This window comes from Hyperoodon ampullatus, assembly GCF_949752795.1.
Source record: "Hyperoodon ampullatus genome assembly, chromosome: 4".
Lineage (NCBI taxonomy): Eukaryota > Metazoa > Chordata > Mammalia > Artiodactyla > Ziphiidae > Hyperoodon > Hyperoodon ampullatus.
In genome coordinates this window covers 23,994,651-24,012,152 of record NC_136917.1, presented here as the reverse complement: position 1 = coordinate 24,012,152, position 17,502 = coordinate 23,994,651, and the positions used below count along the sequence as shown (strand labels likewise).

The window sequence follows — 17,502 nt, the reverse complement described above, 5'->3', positions numbered from 1 at the left end:
GGATCCCCAGAGCTGGAGGGTGGCCCGCTCGCACGGCGCAGGGCGGCGGGGCCCCTCCTTCCTTCCCCCGCCCCGCCCTGCTGTCGCCCCGCTCCGGTGCTCCAGTCCGGATTTTGCGGCGCCCGCCGGCCGGCTCCCCGGCTGCGGGCTCCGCGCGGCGGCTGGCTCGGTGCGCGGCGCGGCTGGCGCTGCGCTCCGCCCCGGCTGCATTGCTGCGCTCCTGTTGCCCAGGGGAGCCCACGCGCCGCGTGCGCCCCGCAGCCGGCCGCCCGGAGGCAGCGCAGACCGCTGGCATGGGCCCCGGGGGTGCCCGGGGCTGGGGCTCTGGGCTGAGGCGCTGAAAGGCGCCCTCTCGTCCGCGGGGCCCCGCGTCCGGCCCGCCCACCCACCTGCCCGCCCGCGGCCATGGCCGTCCGGTCCGGCCTGTGGCCAGCGTTCCTGGGCATAGTCCTCGCCGCCTGGCTCCGCGGCTCGGGTGAGTCACGCGCGCGCTCTGGGGAGGCTTGCGGGGGACCGTGCGCGCGAACGCTCGTTGCTCTGGGGGTCCCTGATTCGCGCTGCCGGACCCGGCCGGGAGCCCCCGGGGGCCAAACTTTGCGAGGCGGGACGCGGGGGCCGCCTCTTGCTGCTGCGCAGCTTCCCCGCGCGCTTGCCCGGAAGCCTGGGTTCTGCCAAGTACAGGAGCAGCTGTCAGCGCGTGGGGCTGGCGAGTGTAGACGCCCCACGCCTGCAGGCGGGGGAAGTTTGCTGGTTGCCCGGCCCCAGAGCAGGGTCGGGGGGTTAGATCAACGCCCCGGGGAGTCTGACTTTGCCGGTTAGCAGATTCGAGGGTTTTGACCACATCCCAAGTGCCCAGGAAATTGAGGAAGGGGGTTAAATACCTCTTCCCGGCAGCATCTGTCCCAAGCAGCTCCTCACAATTCCCAGCTGGGCACCTGGTCTCTGCCCACGTCCGGAACACAGTGTCCTCTGTCCTCGCCACACACGCTCGCACACGCACACACCCAGGCGTGGAGGCGCATACACTAGCCTCCCCCAGCCCCAGCCCCTGTAGCCGGCACAATCAGAGCGCCAGGGCCCCTGGCCCGAGCTGTGGCTCTTGGCCTTCCTGGTGTGTGGGGGCCAGAGGTGAATGCTGTGGATCTACTACCGCGTCCTCCCCTCCCTTTCTCTGAACAACCCTCTCCCTCCCTTCGTGTCCCTTTGGCCACCCTCTCCTGCCCCATAACTCAGCCTTCAGCCCACCTCCTGGGGGTGGGGGGAGTTCCCCTGCATCCTTTGTTTGCTGTCCCTGAGCTTCCACCTAGGCTGAGTTTTTGGGGGCCTCCTGGTCTGTGCCCGACCCCCATGCACTTAGCAGAGCTGAGTGTCTATGTGTATGGTGGGGGGCGGGGGGAGGGTGTCAGTCATGTGATCAAGGGGGCATGGAGTTTGCCCTTAGCAATTCTTGATTCTTGCTGCCCTGAGACCCTGGGCGGGGGCGCCGCTGAGCCTGATCAGGCCATTGTTAATCCCAGGTGTGTCAGAAGGGAGCATTGGGTTTCCCAAGATGGGAAGCCAGACTGATTGGAGGTGAATGAGCGAAAGCTCAGAAACCAGCCTGATGATTGAGGCTGATGGCTGTTTCCTTAAAGGGTCTCTGCATAGTGCATCCTGCATCCACCACTGCCTGGCCACCCTCTGCATCCTGCCCCCCTCAGTCCTCCCTCCACCTCAGCCCATCCACTCTCTCTCCCTTTCCATCACCCCATCATCCCCCCACCAAATCCTCACTTTACCAAACCCCTCTGCCCCATGACCTCCCCTCCTCATCCGGACTGAGTTGGGAGGCTTCACTGCCACTGGATGCGTCTTCATATTGCACACATGTGTGTGTTAGGAGTGTGTGCATTGCTCAGGGGTACGGGTTGCACCGCTGACCGTGGTGAGCTGGGGGTGTTCGAGCTCCACACACAAGGGAGGTGTTGCTAGATACCCAGTAGGGGCCGGGACATGTTTACTGAGTCAGATGCTTGCGAGAGGGCTGTGTGGTCATATCTGCATGTTGCCCACGTGAGCACGTGTGAGGGCCATGGGTTGCCATGTGTGCCCTGGCGATGACGGGGGTTGGCAGTGCGTGCAGCCTTGCTATGCGTGTGGCCAGATGAGCATGTGTGATGGTAGGCCTACCGCACGTGTGTGATGGTTGTGAGCAGTGGCACAGGTGAGGGTGTGTAGATGAGATGGGGTTGGGTACTGGTGAGTCAGGGTGCCGCAGCCCCGGGGGAGCTGCGTGGATTCCCTGGGAGGCTGTAGAGTGGGGGGACCGCATCCCTGGGTCTCGAGGCACCTTTTGGGGCCTCGTGTAAGGTTGCCCAGGGAGCTGGCCAGTGGGCACCCGTGCCACAGGGCCGCCCTGGAGCAGAGCCTGCCTCTGGGCATCAACTCTCAGGCCCATGTGAGGGGCTGCTGAAGGGCATGGGGCCCTTCTTGTCATCTGGGGCCCCTTACTGCTGGCCCCCCACAGGCTCCGGGCACATGTGCCCAGCAGGCTGGCCCTGCGCTGACCCCGGCTCCTCCCACACCACCCATTTAGCTCCTTGGCAACAGCAACCAGTGAAATGTGTCTGTGAGTGGCTGAGGGAGGGACGGCTGGCCAGGCGGCAGGGGGCGCCGGGGGCCAGCACTTCTGAAGCCTCCTGCTCTCCAGGCCAAGTGCCCACCCTCTTGTCTCCTGATATCACACAAAAGCCCGTCCCTTCAGCACACTTACCCGGGTGGGCCCTCTCTGTGCCCGCGCACACAGGGACCCACGTGTCTCACAGGCTTTTCCCATTCATACCCAGTCACACAGCTGGCACCTGCCTCCCCGCCCCTGTGAGCTGCACACACCTGTGTTTCGCTGTCTCAGGTCTCTGCACTCCTGAGGGGGCGGGGCCCACGGGGAGCTGGATCTCCTGGAAGGTCGGGCTGAGGGGCATCACTGAGTCGAAGCATTGCCCATCCTGACCCCAACAGTCTGTCCCAGTGGCCGCTTCCTCAGGCCCCTCCCCCACCTTCAGGGCTGATCCTGGACCCCTCTTTCCACCCCCCACCCCCAGGCTGGAGCAGTTGGTTGCTGGGAAGATGTCTTAATTCTTCAAGGCTAAGAGATACACTGCTGTCACTCACCCTGCCTTGGGATGGGGGTCTGCTCTTTGGGGTCCCCCCAGGCACCCCAGAAGAGGGCTGGCCCTCTGACTGGCCCACCTGCCTCTCCTTGCCTGTGCTGGGAGGGGCTTCCCTTAGGAGCCTGGGATTGGCATTGATCCAGGTACCAGGCCCCCCCCAGCCAAGAGGCACTGACTGGCCTGGTTCCTGGTCCCTGAGCAGCCAACTTTGGCCTCAGCCAGGGGCCAGGACCCCCTGTCTTATATCCCTTCCTCCTGCTTTGTGCTGCTCTGGGCCCCAGAGCTGCAGACTCAAGCCATGAAGTCTCAGAGGCAGAGGCTGCCCTCAGCCAGGGCTGGAGGACTTTTCCAGGCAAAGGCCCCAATGCTGGGCTTAGCTGCCACCAGAGACACACGTATACACAGACGCACACACGTACACACACACACACACACACAGGCGTGTGCACGTGCGCACTGTCTCATGAACGTACCCAGACCTGCTCATTCCAGGCCAACCCTCTCCTGCCGTCCCCTCCTCCCAGGGGCCCTGCCGTCCCCCCTCCCCCTTTTCCCCCCCTGGCCTGGGGCTGGAAACCTTAGAGTCTCTCTTGGCTCTAATCTTCTCCTTCACGCTTCATGTCTAATCTGTCACCAAGTCCTCCAGCTCAGCCCTACTTGTGACTTTGCTCATGTCCCTCTCCTCCTTTGTCCCCTCCTCCCCCAGCCCTTTCTTCCTCACCTTTCTCACCTGGACCAGTGCAGTGGCCAGCCCCCACTCATCCCCCTCCTGTGCCTCCTCCACTTAGACTAATGCCCCTTTTACCCAGGCTAGAACCCACTAGAAAGCCTTCTGTGGCACCCCAGTGCCAGCAGGTGAAGTCTGAACCCTGAGCCCAAGAGCCCTTAGGGAAACACCTGCATCACCATACATCCCTGGCCTGATGTGTTGGCAGGTTGGGCATCCTCCCTGGCTCTGACTGCCGGTGGGCTGGGCATCCACACCCCCAGACAAGCTCTTGCTTCCACACACGGTACTTCCCTTGCCTTGCAGAACCTGGTGCCCCCCGGCCAGCCAGCCACACTCCCCATCCTATACCCCAACATCCTCAGCCCTGTCCAGATCCAGGCCAAGCCCCCCTGCTGCCTCCAGTCTGCACTGTTCTGCTTATCTCAGCCCCCAGCTTCAATCCAGCCCCCTCCAAGAGGCCTCCCCAGCTCCTCCTAAGACCCATGCAGGGGCCACGGCACACTGATGAGCTCTGAGTGGGCTACAGGACAGAGGTACTGATTCTTCAGCCCTGGAAAGGCACGTGGGGCCTGGGGCAGCTGCCAGAGGCATCTGGCCCGAGCCACCTCCTCATTCACGCCAGTGCTTCCCACAAATATTGCCACTGTCTACGGCACTGCGACCCGGTTCTCAGCCCCCAGCGTGCTCCAAGTCACAGCCAGTCAAGTGCTTATTTTTTCTCTTTATTTCCTCTGCTTGAGTTCGGGTTCTCTGGCTAGGCAGGGAGGGCTGCTGCGGCTGGGGACGGGGAGAGAAGTTTGTTCTGTCCCCTCCCCATCCCTCCTCATCCCTGTGCCTGTACACAGACTGCCCTGCTCCAGGGAGGCTGGAGATGGCTCCTGTCCAGGGCGGGACCAGCTAGCTGACGCCCCACACACGGATGGCAAACCAGCTCATGGGAGCCTGTGTGTCTGTGAGTCCCTCACACAGTTTTGCCCATGTATGTAGAATAGGAACCTCCCTGCCCACCCCCAGCCCTCCCAGGCATAGATGTTCCCAGGTGGGTGTCTTCTCGTGCAAATAATGTCATTCTGGCCCCCGGACTTGCAGACTGAAGCCCCTGGAAGGTAGGGCTGAGGGGCACCCAGCTGTGGCATTACCCATCCTGACCCTGACAGTCGTCTGGGTGGCCCTTCCTCGGGCCCCACCCCCATCCTCAGGGCTGGAGTTGACACCAAGACCAGCGGCTCTGTGGGCACCTACGCAGGGCTCCTAGCTCCTGAGGCTCAGCCCCGGCGGAGCCCAGCCCCTGGGCCCCGACCATCCTCACTACCCAGATGGACGCCCAGCTTCCTGCAGTCAGTTCTGCTGGCTCAGCCCTCCGTTCCTCTTGTCTGCTCCCATGAGAGTGGCATTGAAGGGTCCTCCTGCCTTCTGGGGAGCCTTGGCCCCCTTCTCCTGTCAGGTCTAGTAGAAAGGGCAGTGCTTAAGAGGCAGACAGGCCCGGTTTCAGTCTAAGCCACCTGACCTAGGATGAGTAACTTTTACTCCCAGCCTGTCTCCACCTTTGTAGAATATGGGGTCACGTCTGCTTCCTGAGGTTATAGTTACGAGTTGATGGGCAACATAGAGCACCCAGGGTGGACCCCGACAGGGAGCAGGCACGCGTTTGCCTCCTTCCTCCATTTTCCCTGGCACCTGAAGGGACATGAGTTAGGACAGGGTGGGGTCTTAAGATGCATCAGGCCCCAAGCTCATATATAGGAGAGAAGATGGTCTCTGTATAAGCTGCTTCACCTCTTGTTGCTCCAGCCCCAGGCAGGAGCCCTCAGGAGGAATCATTGCTTCTAGTTGGAAGAAGCACCCTACTCACCCCCCATCTATACACACATCACCCCCTGCAGGGCCTGATTCAGACACCGATTGCTGCAGTGTGCAAAGAGCTTTGTTTGGGGGTTCTGTGAACGTGATGATTTGGGCTCAGCTTGTCCTGGAACTGTGTGCTGATGATCAGCTCTCACACACAGAACATGGCAGCAAAGCAGGGGTGGGGGCCCTGGATGGAATCAATTCTGGTTCGGACTCTGCTGTTTGATTGCTGTGTGATCTTGGACAAATCACTTAACCTCTCTGGGCTGTTTTCCTCTTTGTATACTAAAGGGTTGGGCTTGATGACTACTGGGGGCTGTGCTCAGAGAGGCTGCCTTGTGAGCCTGGGGTGGACTGTGCACTCAGCAGCAGGTTCCCCCAGGAAATGTTCACACCTGCCCAGCACCTGCCAAAGCCACCAACCACACTGGCAGCAGCTGCCTGTGTTGCTTTGGAGCTACGTGGCTGTTGCAGCAGGGCCGGAGGTGACTGTGAGACAGAGGTGGGAGTTGTGAGTCCCAGCGCCCAGGCAAGGAAGCAGGGTCATGCTTTAGCTGGTGAACTCCCCCAGTGGCAAAAACAGGCCTTCTCAGGACCCCCAGAAGGTCAGAGTGCCAGTGCCTAAGGCCCACCCTCTTCCCAGGGACTGATGTCAGATGCTGCAGGCAGTCTTTGGTCCCCTGGGAGCCAGAACCCCAGGCACGTGGAGAAGGCGGTAGGATGGTTGAGTTGGCAGGCTCTGGGGTCAGGGTTTGGACCAGGGCTCCGACTAGAGTGAGGCAAGGGAGGGGCCTAGGGTGCAAAATTTAAGTCATGCTAGTACAGGGTCAGCCCCTGAGAGTGAGTGCCTCTTTACATTTTGTACCCTTGGCACCCCCTGCCTCACCCTCGTCCTGGCTGTGGATCCAGCTCCTCCCTGTACTTCTTTATTTCCTCGTCTCTAAAATAGTCATAAGAGGACCTAACTCACAGTGTTGATGTGTGGATTAGGCAGACTGATGGCATGTCAATCTTGGCACACAGTGGGCACTCAATAAATGTTAGCAATTGCTGGTGAGGGATATGGCAGAGGGCACTGTTCCATCCTCTCCTATGGGGAGTGGGGGAGTCCTTGGTGCCCTCTTTGTGGGAGAGGGTGCAGCTAGGGGTCCAGGCAAAAGGGCGGAGGCCTGAGGGGAGGTCTCCATTTGGGGATGGGGGACAGGCCTTGTGTGTTTTCGCTGCCCACTCTGAAGCCCAGGGGCAGGGTATATATAAGTCCCCTGCCCCGCCTGCTCTCCAGGTGTGGTTGTTGGCTGCGCCATCCCGGCCCTGTTTGAGATGGAGACGGGGAGATTCATAGCCATCAGGAGAGGCCTAAGTGGCAGCTGCTCCCTGGCCGCAAAGGGCAAATTTTAGGTCCCGCTTAGATGGGGGAGGGGACCCTGAACTCCCCACCTATGAGTGGGCCATGGTGAGAGCACCAAGGGCCAGTGCCCTGATGGGTGAGACCCCCAGATTCAGGCCCCTCTCCACGCCTGGATGTCAGAGCTGTGTCCCTCTAGAAGGCTCAGGGTCACCTTGAGCTCCAGGCAAATACATGGCTGAGGTTTGGGGGGGCGGGGAGTCAGTCTAGATTGATCCTTGGAGAGGGAGCTCTGGTCCCTGTATCCCACCTCTGCAGTACACCTCCCCAGCCAGGGTGGCAGGTGGGACAACCCGTGTCCCACCCCAGCATGTCCAGCTCAGAGCCTGCAGGGAGGTACACCCCGATTTAGACCCTACCCCCTCCTTATTGGAGCAGAGACCAGATGGAGTTGAGGTGCTTCTGCCTTTTTCCGTATCTGCATCTTTCCAGCCCTTCTCGCCCCCCACCCCCAACAAAAAAAGAAAAAAAAAAGGATGCCAGGCACTGTCAGGTAGGAGTGATTCCTTATGGTCCCGGCGTGACAGGCGTGGCGTGACCGGCGTGGCCTGAGCCTTCCCCTCTCTCCCCACCACGTTGTCCCGGTAGCTTGGCGGGTGGGGGTCGCGGGCTAGAGGCAAGCCTCCTGCGGGCGAGCTGCGGAGCACGTGAGCAGCCGTGGGGCGGCAGGTGCCCGAGCCCATGGGAGCCCGAGCCCAGGGGATTAGCAATTAGCCGCTGCGCCCGCCCGCCGGGGCTCTGGGGAGGGGCGCGCCCCGGGGCAGTCCAAGGAGAAGGGGCGCTGCGCGTCCTGGCCCGCAACCCCGCCCCCGCCCGGCGCCGGGTAATGAGTGCGCAGTAAACTCGGCGGCCGCGCGGAAGAGGGGCAGGATCCGTCCGCCCGCCAGCCCGCCCGCGGCCGCCCGCCGGATTAGCGGCTCTTTGTTCGGGGCCTGTTAACAAGTTGCTGGCTGAGCGCTCGGCTGCCGCCGGGGGAGCAGGCGTCCAGCCTCCGGGCACGGCGGCTCGGCGGCCTCCGCCGCTCTTCGGTTCCCGCGCCCGCCCGGCTGCAGCCCCCACTGGCGCCGCCTTCCCTCAGACCCCGGAGACGTGGCTGGGCGGTGGGCCCCTCTGGCGGTCTGGTGTGTGTAGTGGTTCCAACTCCCAGGCTGAGCTCGCGGCGGAAAGGAGGAGATTTCTGGGGCACCTTCTGTAGGCTTCCAGTGCGCCGCTGTGGTCCGTCCCATTTTACAGATAGGGGAGGGCATGGCTTCCCGAGGTCCCGCATGGGCATCGTAAGCAAGCCTGGGGTTCCAACCCAGGTCTTTGACATCCAAACTCATTCTCCTCTGCTAAGAGGATTGAAGCCTGCGGCGGGGAAAGGAGGAGGCTTGGGTGGCTGAAACTGTCGTACCTTATATTCTTAATTACCTTGGTGATGGTAGGAACCGTGGCCGGTGCTGGGCGCTACCTGCATCATCTGATAAGAACCTCAGGACAACCCAGGAGGTAGGTGAGGTTAGTCCCATTTATTAGATGAGGACACTGAGGCTCAGAGAAGTGGCAGACCTGGGACCTTGTTACTGCTCAGCCTCACCTCCCCCACCCACACCAGCGGGGAGCAGAACCAAGCCCCATGTGTCCATTTACTGTCAGGTCCTTGTCTGGTGTCCCATGGACTTGAAAGCCCACTGGAGAGAGTCAGGGGACCTTGCTCCTCGGCATGATCTTGGGCTAATCCCCTCATCTCCCAGAGCCCATTTCCCTCCTGTATCCTGCCTCTTCACATCCCGCCACCAGGGTGCAGGTACTTTCTAATCCTGGGCTGGGATGTCCAGGCCACAGGATTTTGATTATAAAGCCCCCTGGGGGTCGGCTTTCCAACTTTTCCAGGGCCACACATCTTCAGGTGGCTCGGGCTGTTCAGAGCAACTTTCTTATGGGAGGTGGAATCCTCCCCAGTAAGCTCCCCCAGATAGTTCTTGGCTTTTCCTTCTGGGGCCACACAAGGGTAGCTTTTCTCTTTTCAGTTATTTAAGACAGGGCCCTATCTGCCCTTTGCCAGGCCAGGCACCTCCCATCCACTCAGGTGTTCCTCATGTAGCAGGTTCCAAGCCCCCATCTCTATCCCCAACATCTTTGTTAGCTGCCTCTGGATGTCAGTCCCAGGAGGGCATCCCACTGTGACACAATGCCCTGGTGTGGACTAGCATAGGATATTAAGTGTGTCTGTTGCAAATATTGGAAAACCCAACCCAAATTGGCTTAAGCAAAAAAAAAAAAAAAGGAGATTTATTGCCATATGTGACTGAAAGGCCAGGGGTAGCTCTGGCTTCAGGCATGGTTGGATCCAGGGAAAACAGTGTGACCAGGATACATCCCTCATCTCTGCTCTGGCAGGGGATGGGGGGTGTTGGTGCCACTCTCCAACAGCCTTTCCCCTCACAGTACCAAGGTAGCTGCCAGAGTTACCAGGGCTACATCCTTGCAGGCCCAATCCAGGGGGAAAGAGAGAATCCCTCTTCCCTTAGCCATCCAACAAATGTCCTGGTCTTTCCTCATTGGTCCAATTCAAGTGCTGTGTGAGTGAGCCAGTCCCCACAGCCAGGGGTTATGGTTGTACAGGTTAGCTGGGCCCAAGCCACCTATGTCACTGTCCTGTTACCCAAGCTGTTGCCACCACTCACAGCTTCTTGTTCGTGGAGACGGGATGGGTACATGATCCTCAGATTTAACCAGTATGTCATCAGTACATTTTACCCAAGTATTTAATAAAAATGCTGACTAGCACCAAGGACACAGCCTGAGGCTGACAGGTAAAGACCCAAGTCTGGATCAACATTAGCCAATTAATTGGCTGTGTTAGAAAACAATGCTGGCCGGACTTCCTTGGTGGCACAGTGGTTAAGAATCTGCCTGCTGAGCTTCCCTGGTGGCGCAGTGGTTGAGAGTCCGCCTGCCGATACAGGGGACACAGGTTCGTGCCCCGGTCCGGGAAGATCCCACATGCCGCGGAGCGGCTGGGCCCGTGAGCCATGGCCGCTGAGCCTGCGCGGCTGGAGCCTGTGCTCCACAATGGGAGAGGCCACAACAGTGAGAGGCCCACGTACCGCAAAAAAAAAAAAAAAGAATCCGCCTGCCAATACAGGGGACACAGGTTCGAGCCCTGGTCAGGGAAGATCCCACATGCTGTGGAGCAACTAAGTCCATACACTACAACTACTGAGCCTGCGCTCTAGAGCCCACGAGCCACGATACTGAGCCTGAGTGCCGCAACTACTGAAGCCTGCACGCCTAGAGCCGAGCTCCGCAACAAGAGAAGCCACCGCAATGAGAAGCCCGTGCACCACAACGAAGAGCAGCCCCCACTCGCTGCAACTAGAGAAAGCCCATGCGCAGCAGTGAAGACCCAATGCAGCCAAAAATTAAAAAAAGAAAACAATGCTGGCCATTCAGAAGGTTTTGCCTTCCCCTAAATGTGCTGTCACCTGGTTCGTATATCTCCATTTGCTGATCTTAAGATATTAAATCCAGACACACTGTTTCCAGTCCGTTTCCAGTCCGGCCCTGACCTATCAGAACAGTAACCTTATGATAAGGGAAGCTGGTCTGGTGTGACAGGTACTTGGGGGTCCCAGCATGTCTCTCGGTATCCCTGCTCCCCTTGGTCATGTGCAGCTGACTGAGAAGCACTACCAGAATCGTTCCTAGGGTCTGCATCGGGTTCACCAGGTTGTGGTTTTTCCAGTGGACATTTGTTGGGTTTTGTATCTGTCCAGCTTCCATTCCCAGTCCCATCAGAACTCCCTGACCTCTCCCCTGGTATAGCCTTAGTCAGTGTTTGACAGGCCCCTTCATCTTGGCAGCAGGGCCCAAGTGAGACAGGTTAGTAATTTCCCTATCCTGGTTCCTCTCCTGCTTCAGAGCTTGCTTTTTAAGCCTCTTTTCCCTTCTCTCAGCAACCCCATTTCTCGCCAGTACTTCCCCCTTTTTGCTTAAATTTGTGAGAATCATTTTCTGTTGCTTGCACTCAAAAAACCTAAGTGATGCATTCACCAAAAATAACTTTCTTCCTTTTTTGAAAATTAGGCCACAGCTCACACATCTCCTGCCCCAAGACTGCTCCCCCTCCTTTCTCAGAGGTCAGCAGCGGGGTTCAGCAGGTCCCTGTGCCAGGACCTGAGGTGTAATTTATTAGGACCAAGAGACCTGAACTCATTCGCAACAAACACTTGGCCTGTCCTGATCTCGCCTGGCCTTCAGTGCTTTCTTACTAGTGTTTGTCCTGCCTCTCCACTTCAATGTTCTCAGGTGTAAAATGGTGGGGTGGGGAGGCCAGCTTTCCAGTACCCGCCCCCCCAACCAGTCAGAAGGCCCACCCTTTCCTGGTCCTCCTCCTCCAAGCCCCTCCTGCCCCATGTTGCTTTGACATTTCCCACAAGTTCAGCTGGACCTGAGCTTACCCTTTTCTGCATGGTTCTCCAGTCCATGCCTCTCATCAGTGGCTTTGTCCTTGGTTTGGGGCCATCTTTCCATGTTGGGCATGTCTGGTTAGAATATGAGCCTACCTAGATGTCTTGCAGCTGCCCTGACAATTTTTGAGAGTCCTTTTTCCTCCAGATCTTTTGGGATCACACAGCCAGAGGTCCATCTTTGAGACCCGCCCGATCCTCTCAAGACCCCTTTCTTTTAAGACTCCTGGCTCCATTGGGGAGCTTGTCTTTAGTGTGAGCTGCCTGAAGCCTGGCACCCATAGGCTAGGACGCCCTTCTGAGGGTGGTCAGCATCCCTTCCCCAGCAGTGATGTGCTGGTAAATGTTTAACAGTTGGCTCTCTGGGAGAGCTGCAGGACAGATTTGCCGATTTCCATGGTGTAAATACTCCCACGATGGCCTATTTCAAGCTACCAGTGTGAGGTTGACCAGCTTGCAAAATTCCAGAAATTTTAACAACAGGCTCTCCTAAGCCAGGATGAGCTGGCTCCAACACATCGCTGTTCCCTGGTCACCCCAGCCTTCTGAAGAAGTGATCACAGGAAGGGAGTGACAAAGTCTCCTTAGGCCTCTCCCTGCAGGACCCACTGACCTCCCCAGCTCTTTGGTGAGCTATGGAGTGGGGAGTCAGGCACTAGAGGATTGTGGTTAAGAGTCAGGGCCCTGGAACAGTTAGAATCCTAAACTGGGCGACCTAAGACAGGTGATTTCAGCTCTCTGTGCCTTGATTTCCTCATCCAGAAAATCTGGATAATGAAAGGCTCCTACCTCGTCAGATTGTGAGGATTAAATGAGTCACTCTGTGCGGAACACTTAGCCCAACGCCAAGCCCAGGGTGAACACTCCATAAATGGGACTGCTGCGGATGCTGTGCGGACAGCAGTGGGGATGCTCACTCTTGGCCTCCCTCTGTGACACCCCCTGAAGTGGTGGGGGGAGCAGGACTCTTGGTTGACAGCACTGGCAGAGCATCAAGGCAGGACCCTGCAGATCTAGAATCTTGGGAAGGTGCTCATTCTGGGGTGATGAGCATTCATGAGAGGGCTTGAGAAGGAAGGTTGATGTAGTGAAAGATGACTCATCCAGAGGACTTGACCAGGTATGACTCCTGACAGCGTGGAAGCTGGGCTGGGTTCCCAGGACATGCAGAGTAGAGAGGTGACAGGGGTCACAGCAACATTCAAGAGCCCAGACAGGCCAGGCAAGGACAATCCATCTGCTGACCTGCAGACTGGATCGTGGCTTCAGGGCTGGTCCCTGGCCACCCCTCTTCTTCTGCTCCCAACTCTGTGTGTCCCAAGGCCAGAGGGGGAGAGGGACTCTGCCTAGGACCTTAGCATGTGGTGGCATCGGCCAGACAGTGAAGGGAAGGGGACAAGCACACAGGCACTCCCTGGTGACAGTGTGTGTACAGGGGAGCTGGGAGGTGCAGCCCGGCTGAAGCAGACAGTGCCTGTGGGGGACCAGTGAGCGACAGCGCTGGCTACATCGTTGAGCTGGGGACTGACAGGCAGTGAGCGGTGTTTAAGGAAGATTAATCTGGCAGCGCGTGGATGAGAGCAAGGAGAGGCTGGAGGCAAGGAGACCAGCCAGGAGGCTGCAGCGGTCATCCAGGCAAGAAATGACGAGGGCTCCCTTCTCAGGGAGCAGGCAGCGGGGATGGAGTCAGAGAGATGGATGTGGGAGACATTTGAAGGAAGGAGCCTCTGGATGTCGCATGTGGGGGGCGAGGGACGGGAAAGAGGCAAACATGATTCAGAGCTTTCAAGCCTGGGGAAGTGATGTCAGAAACAGAAAATGGACGGGGAGCCTCAGCGGGGAAGAAGCTTAAAGAGCAACAGGGCTCCAAGAGCTGTGCGCTTCACCCAGGGAGCTTCACCCTGCCAGGCCCTACCTAGAGTGTGGACATCAGTCAGGCACTTTGGCCACAAGTAGCAGAAACTGGCTCTGGTCAAGTGAAGCAAAGGGAATGTAACAGGGGTGGTCAGGTTCAGTGGGTAACCAAGGGAGAGGCAAAGTCATGTCCTAGGAGAGAAGTTCTCAAAAGGTCAGGGTGATGATGGGGCTGTCCTATGTAATTCAAGTCACCGAAGGCAGGAAGGGAAAGTGGATTTGCTTTGTTCTGTGTAGCCTTAGAGAGTAGGGTCAGGACCAGCAGGTCAGGGATGCCGGAGGCTGAGAAAGACCTTCCTAACAAGCAGTGACACCGGTGGCCTTGGCAGGCTGGGAGCTCCCCGTCTGTGGGGCTATTGAAACTGACCCTGTCAGGACCTGTCAGGGAGACTGTGGACTGGTGGCAGGTGGCCTTGTTGAGGCTCCATGGTAAAGGAGAAAGGATGGAGCTTTGGAAATGACTTCAGCTCCACTCTCAGCCCCACTCTTACTGGTTGGCCTTGAGAAGTTTCCTACCAGTTGGGAACTGGGCTCTCTGGAGAGCTCCCATCTTGTGGGATTTTGTAGTTTCTTTGGTGCTTGTTGCTTTGACTGCTCAACACACGTTCTCACCAGCACAGCACTCTTCCTTCGGTAACCTCCTCTCCAATACCATGTGGTCAATCATGGGGCCCCATCCTGCCCCTAGAAAACACCTGACCAGGCTGGCAAATCCTAGTGGAGATCCTAGTCACAGTGATTGGTCCAGGGTGGCCACGTGACCTGGGCTGAGCCAATCAGGATCCTTCCACGGCTTTTACCACCTGGAGGTGGAGGAGTTGCCCTCTCTGCCCCTGAGGTTGGCAGCTATGAAGATGCAGGCAGAGATGTTGGGCCAGTGGCAGCCATTTCCCCCTTGTATGGAGAGAGCCTGGCTGCGGAGATGAGTGAGGCCAACACACAGAGACAAGCAAAAGGGGGAGATGTCTGGTGGCCCCAAGGCCCTAGAGACTCAGGAGCCCGCAGCTTTTCTCTCAATCCTGTGGGCTGTCCCCCAGCCTTCCCGGCACTTGAGCCAAGAACATCCTGCTTTAGGCTTATGCCAATTTGGTTGGATTTCAGTGCCCTGCACCTGAACGGGGCCTGGCGCAGGATCTCAGGAGGAAGATATGATGATATGGGTAAAGCACCCACCCAGAGGTGTCTGGGTGGCAGTGTGCAGGGCATGTAACCCACAGGTAGCGGACAGAACATTCTAGACAATAGAGAGTTCACATAAAAGTCCAGATTTGGGGCTTCCCTTGAAAAGTTAGATCTGGGCACTGAGAGCCTGTTTTCCTGGGCAGGTAGGGTCTGGGACCTGGCTGCCACCTTGGCAGGCGTACACCCGTCTCCCATACACCCCCACTGCCCAGGCACACTGAGGCTGCGTTCTAACCCCAGCACAACACTGAGGACTTGTATGGAAACCTTTCCTCTCCTCCCTTATGGCTCTAGAGACTGCTTTTGGGACCTTAGATTTCACCTGTTCAGTTGAGGTGGCAACAGCTAGTCAGGTGGAAAGTCTGAAAGCTTATTGGAAACCTGGGACTGGCACTTTGACGGGCAGAGAGGGCGGGAAGTAGAGCTGAGAGGCCCATTCAGAAGGAGCTGGTCATGGGCACTGTGAGCTCAAGTCCCGTTTTAAGGGGTGACTGGGGAATGGCTGCGGCCGAGATGGAAAAGGAGGATTTGGGGAGTGATTCCGAGGAAGCCAGAAGGAGGCCAAAGAGAGAGCATGGGAGCCTGGGGAGGAGTTTAAAGTTTTGAGAAGGACAGGGAGGCAACCACAGGAGGGCTGCAGGGAAAGGCCCCGCCAACGAGGCCTGGAGGGTACACATGCTGGGACGGGGCCAGGAATTGCCACCTGAGAGCCTGTGCTCGGCAGCATGAAACCAATCTTAGAGATCGGGGATGAAGTGAGTGGGCAGGGCATAGGGGCCACTCGGAATCTGAAGTGCCGTAAGGGAAGGATATTAGAGCCAGAAAGGGATCCTTGAGGGCTTCAGAGCAGGAACCCGCGCAGAGGGAGCAGGGGCAGGACAGGTGTGATCGCTGGGCGCTTGCAAAGCCCTTGCAAACAGCTCTCTGCAGGCAGCCTCAGAGGGGAAGTGACTTCCCGAGTCAAACGGTGGCCACTGCAGCCCAGGTCCCAGGCCCAGCCCCTCTGAGCACAGGTCTGTGCAAGGGGGTGCGGCAGAAGGCCCAGGGCCCCAGCGAGCTTTTGAGGGAAGGCAAAAGGATGGACTGGGGGAGAAGGCCGAGTGAAGATGGGGACACATCAGTCATGAAATAAGCATTGATGAGGACCTACTGTGTGCCCGGCCCTGCATTAGGCACTGCGGATACACAGTGAGCAAGGCCAGCACTGTCCCCACCCTTGAGGAACTCACATTCTGGTGGGGGGAGATGGCCGTGAACAAACAAGCAGACAGATTCAGATAATGAGGAATGCTCTTCAGGACTTGGAAGGCAGGCAGAGAGGGACGCGTGACCTGTGACCCCGGGTGAGCAGATGCAGGCGTGTTGGCTGGCACATTAGCCTGGATGGTCAGGCCTCTCTGAGGAGGTGCCATGTGAGCTGAGACCCGAATGACAGGAAGGAGCCAGCCGTGGGGGCAGCGGCCTGTGGGTGGGAAGGAGCATGGTTCGTGGAGGTCCACTGTGGTCTGGGTGCAGGGAAGTGTAGAGTTGGGTGGAGAGAAAGCGTGATTTGTCTCTGTGTTCATGTTTGCTATGTGCCCCTCAGCTTCCTGAAAGGCACAGTCAGAGGAGCTGAGTGATTAGAAGTCCCTCTGAAGGCAGATCCGGTAGGATCCACAGGGGTGAGGAAGGTTGCTCAGAGGTGTGGGGACTGCGCAAGAGAGCCCAGGCCTGGGGTGGTTGCACGTCACCCTGGACTAGGGGTCAGGAGCCCTGGGTCCCAGGCCTGCGCTGAGTTCAGAGCGTGGGCCCCAGACCAGACACACTCCTCTGCCTCCTTCGAGAAATGGAGAGGATGACCAGGGCCTGGGCTGTCATGGCGCTGGTCCTGAGGCCTTAGAATGGAAAGGGGCGGGCTAAGGGTGGGGAGAAGGGTGGGTGTGGGGAGAAGCCAAGACAGGCCCCTTCAGCACCAACCTGCAGTGCCTGTTGTCCCCACCTCCTCCCAGTATCAGGTATGACCCTGTAAAATGAGCTAGGGGAGTCCAATGCAGTTGAGAGTCACACCCTTCTCAAGTATGTTATTATATATATAATTGAGGTGAAATTCATATACCTTAAAATTAACCATTTTAAAGTTCACAATTTAGTGGCATTTAGTACATTCACAATGTTGTGCAACCATCACCTCTATCTAGTTCCAAAGCACTTTCATCGGCCTCAAAGGAGACCCCATTAGCTGTCACTCCCCAATCCCCCCCCTCCCCATCCCCTGGCAAACACCAACCTGCTTTCTGTCGCTATGGATTTGTCTATTCTGGGGTATTTCCTGCATATTTCACGTGAATGGAATCATACAGTGTGTGGCCTTTAGTGTCTGGCTTCTCTGACTTAGCATGTTTTCGAGGTCCATCCATGTTGTAGCACATATCAGTGCTTCGTTCCTTTTTATGGCCAAGTAATATTCTATTGTATGGGTAGACCACGTTTGGTTTATCCGTTATCATCGGTTGATGGACAGTTGGTTGTTTCCAGTGTTGGGGCTATTGTAAATAATGCTGCTCTGAACATTTGTGTGCAAGTGTTTGTTACCCAGGAGTGGAATTGCTGGGTGATATGGTAATTCTAGGTCTAAGTTCTTGAGAAGTCACCAGACTGTTTTCCTCGGCAACTGCACCATTTTACGTTCCCGCCAGCAATGTGTGAGGGTTCCAGTTTTCCACATCCTCATGCTTATTTTTGAAATCATTAAATTCTTGCAAAAATTGGTTTTTTCCTCTCTTGGTGCTCCAGCTTTGCTAGTGCCTGAGTTCATGTGGAGGCCACCACCAGGCCAGCCAGCCC

The 17,502-nt window shown here is 57.7% G+C and overlaps 1 protein-coding gene across 2 annotated transcripts in view; it reads left to right on the top strand.

Moving 5' to 3' along the window:
- Positions 1 to 405: 405 nt before the first annotated feature.
- Positions 406 to 17,502, top strand: part of UNC5A (unc-5 netrin receptor A) — a gene marked incomplete at both ends in the record, with an annotated part of 62,273 nt that continues 45,176 nt past the window's right edge. For both annotated transcript variants that reach the window (XM_079702520.1, XM_079702519.1), the window contains one exon: positions 406 to 475. In XM_079702520.1, coding sequence (XP_079558646.1) covers positions 406 to 475 — 70 coding nt within the window. The remainder of the gene's footprint in view (positions 476 to 17,502) is intronic.